We start from the raw sequence: 11,908 nt of genomic DNA on the forward strand, positions 1-11,908 counted from the left end.
CCATTTGGTTTTGAAAAGAAAAGAACTCCCCCCCCCCAGAAGCTTACAAAAAAAGACAAAACAATAGGGAAATGTAATAATTTAGGACTTTCAAAGAATTAAAATAGCAATGGACCACAAACAGATTAAAACTCGCATCAGCTTTCTAAACATGTGAATCGGCTTCTCTAAACCAAAATGATTTTAGCAGGCAGCGAAAACAGTGCAGTGGTGGCACCTCTGCCTGGTGTCAAGAGGCAGGGAGTTCCAAAGTTTTAGTGCTGCCACACTGAGAGATAGAGCTCTTACAAATGTGGAGCAGGTGTTATGCGTCACCTGCAGCTGTGCCAGTTCCACAGACTGAAGTGTTCAGGTGGGCATATATGGAGGAAGGAGATCTTACAGGTAAACAGGTCCCAAGTTGTGAAGGGCTTTTTAAGTACTAGTAGTAACACCCTGTATGTATGGAAGTGAGAGCTGGACCATCAGGAAGGCTGATCGCCGAAGAATGGATGCTTTTGAATTCTGGTGCTGGAGGAGACTCTTGAGAGCCCCGTGGACTGCAAGAAGATCCAGTCTCTCCATTCCGAAGGAAATCAGCCCTGAGTGCTCACTGGAAGGACAGATTGTGAAGCTGAGGCTCCAAGACTTTGTCCACCTCATGAGAAGAGAAGACTCCCTGGAAAAGACTCTGATGTTGGGAAAGATGGAGGGCACAAGGAGAAGGGGACAACAAGGGACAAGATGGCAGGACAGTGTTCTCAAAGCTACCAGCATGAGTTTGACCAAACTGCGGGAGGCAGTGGAAGACAGGAGGGCCTGGCCTGCTCTGGTCCAGGGGGTCATGAAGAAGCGGACACCACTAAACGACTAAACAACAACAACAAAGTAACACCCTGGACTTGGCATGGTAGCAAATTGACAGCTGGGGCAGATCTCTGAGCACAGGAGTCACCATACTTTTTCGTGTATAAGACGAGCTTTTTTTACTCTAAAATAAGCTTTAAAAACTGGGGGCATCTTATACACGGGTAGTGGGTAGGGGTGACGGGTGATTGGTTGCAGCTGTGAGCTGCAGATTGTCATTGGCGATTTTGTGTGTGATTGGTGGCTGTGGCAAGGGCTGTTGTGGATTGGCTGCCGCGGCGGCAATTTTGCTTGCTATTTCCTGCTGCTGTTTGTGATCGGGCAGACGCTTGATGCAGACGCGAGCGACACGAGCGATTGTCAGCGAACTGTGCGAGCAATTTTAACAACAACTTAGGGCCATCCTCCCCCAGAAAAGCTCCACAACTCTGCGTCGTTTTCTTAGATTAAAGGTAAAGCTAAAGGGACCGCTGCCCATTAGGTCCAGTCGTGGCTGACTCTGGGGTTGGGGTAATCATCTCGATTTATTGGCCTAGGGAGCCGGCGTACAGCTTCCGGGTCATGTGGCCAGCAGGACTAAGCCACTTCTGGCGAACCAGAGCAGTGCACGGAAATGCCATTTACCTTCCCGCCGGAGTGGTACCTATTTATCTACTTGCACTTTGACGTGCTTTCGAACTGCTAGGTGGGCAGGAGCAGGGACCGAAGAACGGGAGCTCACCCCTTCGTGGGGATTCGAACCACCGACCTTCTGATCAGCAAGTCCTAGGCTCAGTGGTTTAACCCACAGCGCCACCCGTGTCCCTTTTCTTAGATTGAAGTCTCTCAAAATAGGGGCCGTCTTATACACGGGGGGGGGGGTGTTATACACAGAGAAGTATGGTATATGTTGACAAGATCTCAGTCTCTAACTGCTTCTTTTCCCTGCTCTTTGGGTGGAGAATGTGAAGCGTTTTCCCTGCTTTGCTCTGGGGTCCCTTTATTGGTGGGAATCATTCATTTTCAGCATAAAAAGGACTAGGAAAGGTGGGATCCGAACCCTCCATTGACAGCCTCAACCTCTTCTTGCCATTGGATTATTCTCTTGGGCTGAGAGAGCAAATAAGGAAGGAACCACATGCACATGGTAAGAAGTAAAATGTTTTTAATCAAGCAAACTGCAGTATAAAACAGTGGGGACCGTTACAGAGAGTAGAAGGAGACAGGCTTATATACCAGATTACATGCTTCGCTTATGACGTTGCAAAGATGGGAGCCTGGCCACACCAGTGCCAGCTTTCCCATTCCTAAATGCCCAAAACCATTGCCTATTATATGGGGAGAGGTGACCGATTTCTCTCTGTCCCTCTTTCCCCCAACAAACTAGATTCAGTCATCCGAAGAATTCATCCAAGGCTTTCCCAAGGCTTGCTTGCCAGAAATGCTCAGCCCCATGGCCTTCGAGGCCCCATCATTGTGGGGAAACGGGAAGCTGCCATTGTGAAGGAAGTACCCAGTGTTTAGCTTATCATCATTATTATTTTAATACAATTGTTGAAGAAGGACAGAAAGCCTTGCCCAGATGTGCAAGGCTTATGCTGTGTTTGCTCTGGGGTTAGGGAAATCCACAGCTGAAGACGCCCTGAGATATGTCCATTTTATTCATTCACATGATTCAGGGATGGGGCCTGGCATCAGAGACATAGAATCATAGAACTGTAGAGTTGGGGGGGGGACCCAAAAGGCCATTTAGTCCAACCCGCTGCAATGCAGCAGGACTGAGCCCAGACTAAAGGCCCCTTTCATGGGTGCTTGCTAGTCAGGAGCTCTGAATCTCTCTCTATATTTGTAAGGATTGAATGAATAGCTGCCATGGGCTCCATGTTCTCCACCCTGAAAATTCTGGAGCTGACATTTTCAGTCTAATCTACCAAACAGAGAAGTGGAAGGCGCTTTACAAGGAAGCAACACGAGGCTAGATTAACTGAGAAAGAGGATTTAAAGGGGTCCCGTCCCACCCACCCCCAGGTCCACATTTGCAGAGAAGAAGGTAAGAGCAGAGGCCAGTCTCTTTGTCCATGTTCACGGAAGAGGGATTTCCTTCGTAATTCCAGTCCACGAGGCAGTGATGACGTGTTCTCCTGGAGGGGAAAAGGAGGGTGGTTGGTTGGAGAGATCAAATGAAGCAGGAAAAAGGAAAACGGAAAAGATAGAAGGACACAAGAGCCTGACTGCTGGATCAGAAAAAGACCACAAGAAGAGCCTGTGCTGGATCAGGCCAATGGCCCATCTAGTTCTCTTCTTACCAAATCCCTCTGGGAAACCTGCAATCAGGATCTGAGCTCAAGAGCACCCCCTCTCCCCTCCAACTGGTATTCAGAAGCCTTGCTCCCTCCAGCTGTGGAGGCAGAGCAGAGCCATCCTGGGTGGTAATGATAATAATAATAATAATAATAATAATAATAATAATAATAATAATAATTTTTTATTTATACCCCACCCTTCCTGGTTTAAAAACCAGGCTCAGGGCGGCTAACAACAAATTTAAAACACTTAATTGCAAAAGCAGCATAAAATACAGTATAAAAACATGAATAACAATAAAATTCAAAAATCAATTAGATAATCCCCAGGGCTAGCTGGCTGAGTTGGTCCTACTTGGGCCAACGAGGAGGTCAGGGGAGAATTAGCTGTGGGGTCTCAAAGCAGGTAATCTTCATAAAAGGGAAGAGGGAGGGAAGGAAGGGGAATAAAAGATCAGGCTGAATTCAAATTAAAGGCCAGGCGGAACAGCTCTGTCTTACAGGCCTGACGGAAGGAGGTTAAATCCTGAAGGGCCCTGGTCTCCTGGGACAGAGCATTCCACCAGGTCGGAGCCATCACTGAGAAGGCCCTGGCCCTGGTGGAGGATAGTCTGACTTCCTTAGGGCCCGGGACCTCTAAACTATAGTTATTCATGGACCTTAAGGTCCTCTGTGGGGCAGACCAGGAGAGGCGGTCTCATAAATACAAGGGCCCTAAGTCACAAAGGTAGTAGTTATCAATAGCCTTTTCATCCTCCATGAACTTGTCTCATCCTCTTTCAAAGCCATCCAACTTGGTGGTCCTCGCTGCCTCCTGTGGCAGGGAGTTCCACAGGTTAACTATGCACCGTGTGAAGAAGGACTTTCTTTGATCTGTCCTGAATCTTCCAGCTTCGTGGCCTGCCCATGAGTTCTAGGGCTTCATTCCAGCCTCCCCTCTGTCCTCCCCCCACAGTGTCACCACAGATCCTCACCATGCCTGCCTCCTACACTCTTTGGGAGTTTTGCCGCTTGCGGTTCCTCCTCGAGTTCAGGATCTTCACAATCTGCAGAGCGTTCGCATCATCCGAACGGAAGCACAACCAGCGCCCCTTTTTGGTGAGCAGCCTGAGCCGGGAAAGGAGAATGGAAAAGGATGAGGATGGTGGGGGGGAGGTCTTAATCAGCCCCCCCCCACACACACACACACACACTCTGCAACCTGCACTGCCCCCTTAACAGAAGACACCGTCCCCAAGACAAACAGCCTTGTCCAGGGAACCAGGTTTTATGGTACTTCATTCCGTAAAATGCACACGCCACTTGACTGTAAAACAGCAACCCCCAAAGCAGTTTACAAAAAAAGATAAAACAAGAAAATTATCAGGAAGAAAAATTAACAACAAGGTTTTGAGACATTTGAAAAGTTAAAATAACAACAGTCCAAAATCAGATTAAAACTTGCACCAATTTTCTAAATATCTGGGTGGGCTTGCTGAAACAACAGTGTTTTTAAGAGTGCTGCGAAGGCGCCTTTCTGGTATCAATAGGCGGGGAGTTCCAAAGTTTAAGTGCTGCTGCATTTCATTCAACTACTCAACCCCCTCAGTATTTATTTATTATAGTTTATTTCTCGTATTTATATCCCAGCTTTTTCTCCAAGGAGCTCTAGGTCCTCCCTCTCCTCCTTTAATCCCCCACAGCAAACCCTGTGAGGGAGGTAGGCTAGGCTGAGAGGCAGGGACGGTCCTAAAGGTCATCCCTTCAGCTTCATGGCCAAGTGGGGATTTGAACCCGGACCTCTCCAAGCTCCAAGTCCTCACTGAATCCCCACAACAACCCTGGGAGTTAGGTTAGCTCAAGAGGCAGTGTGATTGGCTCATAGTGAGCTTCATGGCCGAGCGGGTATTTGAACCCTGCTCAATCCAACACTCTAACCACTACACCACACTGCCTTCCCCTGGATCCTAACTTGGGGGATACCTACATGGATGTGTGACTGGAGAGCCCAAGGGAGTTTAAAGCACATTTAAAGTAGACGCCCCCCCGGGCAAGAATTCTGGGAACTGTAGTTTGCTGGGGGTGTGGGGAATTGCAGCTCTGTAGGGGGTGAACTACAGCTCATTTGAGTCTTAGGAGGAAGCTGAGTGCTTTGAATATAGGATGGGGGTGACCATTATCTGGAGCACAGGGTGGTCTCTGCATTCCCAGAAACCCCCTCCCCAATTTGCCAGGTACTCACGCAATGGCCTGGAGAGTGCAGCCCATATGTGGCCCCTGGTTCTCGTAAGACTGTATACGGTGGGCCGTATTAACGGGGAGAGGCTTGGTGCTGAATCCAGAGCAGCAGTCCTGCACGGTGTTCAGTCTTCCTGGATAAGAAAAGAGAGGGAACTTTGGGTGAGGGGGGCCCATTTGTGTGCTCTTCTGAAGCCCAACTACACTCAGGTGTATGTGAAAGCAGGTAGACTGTTTTGAATGCATTGCATGGGGTTGGACTAGAGGACCCTTTGGGGCCCGGTAACTCTACAATTCTATTTTTCTGTGGTTCTATTAACTGTGTTGAGGGACGCAGGTGGCGCTGTGGGTTAAACCACAGAGCCTAGGGCTTGCCGATCAGAAGGTTGGCACTTCAAATCCCCACGACGGGGTGAGCTCCCGTTGCTCAGTCCCTGCTCCTGGCAACTTAGCAGTTTGAAAGCACCTCAAAGTGCAAGTAGATAAATAGGTACCGCTCTGGCGGGAAGGTAAACAGCATTTCCGTGCGCTGCTCTGGTTCGCCAGAAGCGGCTTAATCATGCTGGTCACATGACCCGGAAGCTGTACGCCGGCTCCCTCGGCCATTAAAGCGAGATGAGCGCCGCAATCCCAGAGTCGGCCACGACTGAACCTAATGGTCAGGGGTCCCTTTACCTTTACTATTAACTGTGTTAGTGACTTGTCATGACTTGCTGCTCAATAGACCTGGAGCTCACAGGTCAACTTGCCCCAACTCAGCTTTTAAACCATGTGGGTTTCTAGGGCTAGTGGGCTCTTGGCCTCAGTTCCTTCATCTGTAAAATAGGCACACACATACACAAACACAGAGATTGAGCCCTGCAGGTTTTATGAAATGAATGGATTCTGAATGCCTGTTTCAGTGGCTTGTCCGCCTTAGGCTGCTGGGCCAGACACCTGTTACACGGTGCAGTCCGTAAGCTGTGAGCGCTGCTACCTGCCGCCGAGACCACGTAACGACAGTCTTGAAAGACCTACATTGGCTCCCAGTATCTTTCCGAGCACAATTCAAAGTGTTGGTGCTGACCTTTAAAGCCCTAAGCGGTTTCGGTCCAGTATACCTGAAGTAGCGTCTCCGCCACCATCGTTCAGCCCAGACACTGAGATCCAGTGCCAAGGGCCTTCTGGCAATTCCCTCACTGTGAAAAGTGAGGTTACAGGGAACCAGGCAGAGGGCCTTCTCAGTAGTGGCGCCCGCCCTGTGGAATGCCCTCCCATCAGACATCAAAGAGATAACCATTACCTTCTATGCTGTTACTATTTTTTATTTTTTTTTTACATAAGTAAAAAGTGACCTTTTCCCCATCTGGCATGGTGGTGTGCCTCGAGATTTTTTTCATGAAACAAGTGTGCCTTTGCCCCAAAAAGGTTGGGAAACACTGGCATAAAAGGTGCCTGCAGTCCAGGAGCAGCCGCTGGAAGGGAAGAGGAAGAGAAGCATTTGTTGCTTGCAAGGAAAGAAATGAGCTCTGGGCTGGGACTTCTCTTGCAACCACATAAGCCCTGCAATGCCAGCAGCACACTCCCCTGAAATTGCAGGCAGGGGCTAATGCCTGCTTAAGCATCACAACATCTCTCCAGAAACTAAGTCCCCTTCTCTCTTTCCCCACCACCACATTGTCTCTCTCTCTCACACACAGATGCACATAGTACCTTCGGCTTGGAAGACACACAAAGCTGCAGCCAGAGCCAGGAGGCAGATGCTGGGCAGAGAAGGGAGAGCCATCTCTAGGGCAGAGGTTCACAGCTGGATTCTCAGGAGGCTTGTCAGTCAGGAGGCTGCAAGAGAGATGGACTGCCTGCTGTGTGCTGCCCCCTCTATATACTTCCTCCGTTAAGACTTTCGCTTTCTTTTCGCCTCGCCTCGCCTTGGCATCTGGCCTGCTTTCCTGCCCGGACGTGTGTTGAACTTGGGGAAGGGGTTCAGATGCCATCGGATAGTCCAGCTGAACAGCCGCCAGTCCCTGGAGCAGATTCAAGGCGATGTCACACAGGCTAATAGTATGCATGTGCACATGTTTTGTTTTTGCATTATTTTAAACTGCAGATTACAGTAAGTGGCGTGCATCTTTCCAACTGAGGAAACACCATCCAGATTTCAGGGAACACGATCCTGCTCCTCCTGATGTCTCAATCTCCTCACAAAGCTTTACGGCGGGTCAGGGCTGCCCAAGATGATTCACTGCCTGAGACAAAGGATCCATCCAGGGGTTCCCAAAATGTTTTGGGGTCACACACCCCTTGGCTCCACAAACTCATCCCCAATGCCCTCTACCCTATTAAAAGCAGTTCCCAGAATAGTGGTTCGCATGACCCACTAAGGAAGATCGTAACGCGATAAAATTCAAACAGCAACAATTAATTGCACATTTATTCAAAATCCAGCTCAAACTATTTCATTTAATTGATACAACAAAACTGATTAGCTTTATCCAGTGAGACCAGCTTTTCAAAGTCTGACAGTCATTTAGCAAGAGTCTCAGTTACTACATTCTTTCATGCAATGGGTGGGCTTGATGAAGTGACGCCAGTTTCCCAATGTCTGGTTTAAAGTCAAAATATACAAAAAATTAAAAAATTGTTCAGTAGCACCTTAGAGACCAACTAAGTTTGTTCTTGGTATAAGCTTTTGTGTGCATGCACACTTCTTCAGATACTTCTTCAGATACTTTCAGATGTTTTGAGACTACAATTCCCATCATTCCTGACCACCGGTTCTGCTAGCTAGGGATCATGGGATCAAAAACACCTGGAGGGCCAAGGTTGAGGAAGCCTGTACAGTCATACCTCAGGTTACAGACATTTCAGGTTGCGCGATTTTGGGTTGTGCACCACGCTGAACCCAGAAGTTCCAGGTTTCAGGTTTACTTCCAGGTTTCAGTGCTTCGCATGCGCAGAAGCGCTAAATTGTGCTTTGTGCATATGCAGAAGCACTGAATCGCAACCCGTGCATGCACAGATGTGCAGGTTGCGGGTTGCGAACGTGCCTCCTGCACGGATCACGTTCGCAACCCGAGTGTCCACTGTATTAGAGGGGAAAGGAGGGAGGTTTCTGAAATGATTACTGTTGTCAAGAAACATTTTATCCTTCTCTCATAACACAAGAACCCTGCAGGGCCACCCAATGAAGATGAAGGCTGGATGATTCACGACAGATAAAGTATGTCCATCTTCACTCAGCACATAGTTCTCCCACAGGATGATGCAGCAGGGTTGTAGGAGCAAAAAAACTGCTAATGCTAGGCTGCATCAGCAGAAGTCTAGTGTCCAGGTCAAGGGAAGTAATAGTCCCGCTCTCTTCTGCCTTGGTCAGGCCACACCTGGAATACTGTGTCCAATTCTGGGCACCACAGTTTTAGGAGGATGTTGACAAGCTGGAAGGTGTGCAGAGGAGGGCAACCAGGGTCTGGTTGATTAAGGGTCTGGAAACTAAGCCTGATGAGGAACGGTTGAAGGAGCTGGGTATGTTTAGCCTGGGAAAGAGGAGATGGAGAGGTCAAAGGGCTGCCCCATGGAAGATGGAACAAGGTTGTTTTCTCCTGCTCCAAAGGGTAGCGCTCGAACCAGTGGATTCAAGTCACAAGAAAGGAGATTCTGACCAAACCTCAGGAGGAACTTCCCAATAGTCAGAGCTATTTGACAGTGGAACAGTTTCCCACAGGAGGTTGTAGACTTCCTTTCCTGGAGTTTTTTAAGCCAAGTTTGGATGTCCATTTGTGAGGGATGCATTAGCTAAGATTCCCGCACTAAAGGGCTTAGACTAGATAACCCTCAAGGTACCATCTGACACTACAATTCTATGATTCCATGATTTGGCTCACGTTGAGGCCAACTCTTATTAGATTTTCAGGGACACAGTTTTGAGGAGTCTGAAGATTCAAATAAGTGATCTGCTTTCCCGTGGGTCCTGGCAACAACTTTTGGGAAGGGCCATGAACCCAAAAGTTTCTCTTTCTCGGATTTTCAGGTGCTGCCAGTTATGATTTACATGGAGGGAAGGTTGGCCCAGATCCAGCTGCCTTTGTGGGAACTGTTCTCTGGTTTTGTTTCCCCAGTCAGATCTCATCCTGATTGCTTAAGTCAACAGCCCAGCAAAATAGAAAGTGGACCCCCCCCCCTCTGCTTCTGCCCTGCCCAGCCTTCAGGCAAAGTTCCATTTCCAGAAAAAGAGAGGCAGAAAAGGGTTGAGGAAAGTCAATTCAGGAAGGGGGACTTTCCAATGTAATGATACGCCACACGCAAACACACACTGCAAGTGGGAATTAGCTGTCAAGTGGAAAGCCTTTTGCACAAGATTTTCTGGCCAGTGTTGCTTTGAAGACCCCTAGAGACTTGGAACATGTGGGCTGCCTGTTGCAAACATTCTGGCTTTCAACAACCAAGGCTTCTTTCCTCAGCAACCGCAGCAGCAAAGCACCCTCTCTTCTGGGATCTATTCACTCTCTTGCTAAGCATTCCCCATCCTGTAAGTTGCCTCCAGATTGTCAGGATTTTGTGGGAATGGTTCAAATACACATTGGAAATTCAAGTGGATTGCAGTACTCTGTTGCCCACCCTTTTTTAAAAAATGGACTTTTTGCAGTTAGAAAAATGATGGGAAAGCATGCTGAAAATGATTAAGAGGGAGATAAATAAATGTTGCGCAAGGAGTATCCAACCACCTTTTTGCTTGCTCTAGAGCTTTTCCTATGGAAACCCTCTCTTTAAAGCTCAGTGGAAAACCTGAACTGATGTTTGCTCCAACTGAGTGCTGAAGAGCGGGATTTTGTGGGGAAAACTCTTTCCTCGATAGCCCTATCTTCAATTTGTCCTGTCCTTTGCAGTGAGCGGTTCAAATCCCCGTGACGGGGTGAGCTCCCGTTGCTCAGTCCCTGCTCCTGCCAACCTAGCAGTTCGAAAGCACCTCAAAGTGCAAGTAGATAAATAGGTACCACTCCGGCGGGAAGGTAAACGGCGTTTCCGTGCGCTGCTCTGGTTCGCCAGAAGCGGCTTAGTCATGCTGGCCACATGACCCGGAAGCTGTACGCCGGCTCCCTCGGCCAATAAAGCGAGATGAGCGCCGCAACCCCAGAGTCGGCCACAACTGGACCTGATGGTCAGGGGTCCCTTTACCTTTACCTTTGCAGTGAGCACCAAAGTACTGAAATGAAGATGCCAGCGACAAGCTGGTGTCAGGAAGCTTAGAGTGTTTGCAAACCACTTACAAGTTTCCTTACAATCAAGCGGTGTATACACTTTGTTAAATAAAGATAACGCGAGCCGGCTTTCACAATCTTTGCCAAATCTCCAGTCTCATATTTCATTTTGGAAGGAACTGCAACATGTTTCCAGCACCTCCTGGGACATGTTCCTCAGCCTAGTGACCTAAATTACCTATATAGGGAAGTTTGTGGTTACACCCCCTCCCTCTCTGGGCAACTATGGCATGTTCACACTTGATCCCTCTGCCCCAACTTTGGCTTCTGCCAACCAAGGAGTCACAGGATGTCCTTTGCCCACTCAGTTCTCTGTTGGGACTTATCCTCACTTCCTTTTGCCCCACTGCTTTCCCCTGAAGAAAGCCACTCTTTATCCCTCAATCAGAGCTAACAGAAACCCAGTTCTCCGGATTGCCATTTGCTCTAATTTAGCATTAAAGAACAGGTTTCCCCTGGGTAAAGAGCAGAGCAAGGGGGGAGACTGCTTGGATCCATGGGACAAGTGTGGACGACCCCTTAGTCTCTGCTCATAAAGGGGGGGCTCTTTTTTTCTTTTTAAAGTATGTATGGAAAAGGGACGCGGGTGGCGCTGTGGGTTAAACCACAGAGCCTAGGACTTGCTGATCAGAAGGTCAGCTGTTCGAATCACCATGACGGGGTGAACTCTCGTTGCTCGGTCCCTGCTCCTGCTCACCTAGCAGTTCGAAAGCACGTCAAAGTGCAAGTAGATAAACAGGTACCGCTCTGGCCGGAAGGTAAACGGCGTTTCTGTGTGCTGCTCTGGTTCACCAGAAGCGGCTTAGTCATGATGGCCACATGACCCGGAAGCTGTACGCCGGCTCTCTTGGCCAGTAAAGTGAGATGAGCGCTGCAACCCCAGAGTCGGTTACAACTGGACCTAACGGTCAGGGGTCCCTTTACCTTTATGTATGGAAAGCACCTGTCAGGGAGCTGGGTCAGAGATGGGCAGGAGGGGACAGAAACAGGCCAGGCTGGACAGAGACAGATATGGAGGATATGATGGAGGACATGGAGGTCCCTTCCTGCCACTGGGAGAATGTTGCTATTTTGGGATGGACTCCATCACATGCCAACAAACCCAGGTAGCACAATCATAGCTGATTCAATACTGTTGTGCAACAAACTTCCTCCAAAAGATTGTGGGCTTTTTCCAATCAGCGAAGGGCTGGGGAAATGCTCTGAAAAGGGCAGGATAAGACTCGCTTTGGTGCTGTGGTATCTAATCTCTCTGGAAACAAATAATAGAATTGGAAGGGACCACAAGGGTCATCTAGCCCACCTTCTGCCCAACATGGGGCTTGACCC

General features: G+C 48.7%; 1 protein-coding gene across 1 annotated transcript; it reads right to left on the reverse strand.

The window, feature by feature from the left end:
• Nucleotides 1–1,973: 1,973 nt before the first annotated feature.
• On the reverse strand, nucleotides 1,974–7,216 carry LOC310689070 (C-C motif chemokine 21c-like). The gene is made up of 4 exons (XM_083466343.1): nucleotides 7,038–7,216; nucleotides 5,350–5,479; nucleotides 4,103–4,235; nucleotides 1,974–2,966 (listed from the first exon to the last, which is right to left on the reverse strand). The coding sequence occupies exons 1-3, from the start codon at nucleotides 7,108–7,110 to the stop codon at nucleotides 4,115–4,117; spliced, it is 324 nt and encodes a 107-aa protein (XP_083322469.1). The 5' UTR covers nucleotides 7,111–7,216; the 3' UTR covers nucleotides 1,974–2,966; nucleotides 4,103–4,114.
• Between the last annotated feature and the right edge of the window lie 4,692 nt (nucleotides 7,217–11,908).

The sequence above is a fragment of the Podarcis liolepis genome (assembly GCF_965112155.1).
Source record: "Podarcis liolepis genome assembly, chromosome: 11".
NCBI classification, from domain to species: Eukaryota; Metazoa; Chordata; class Lepidosauria; order Squamata; family Lacertidae; genus Podarcis; species Podarcis liolepis.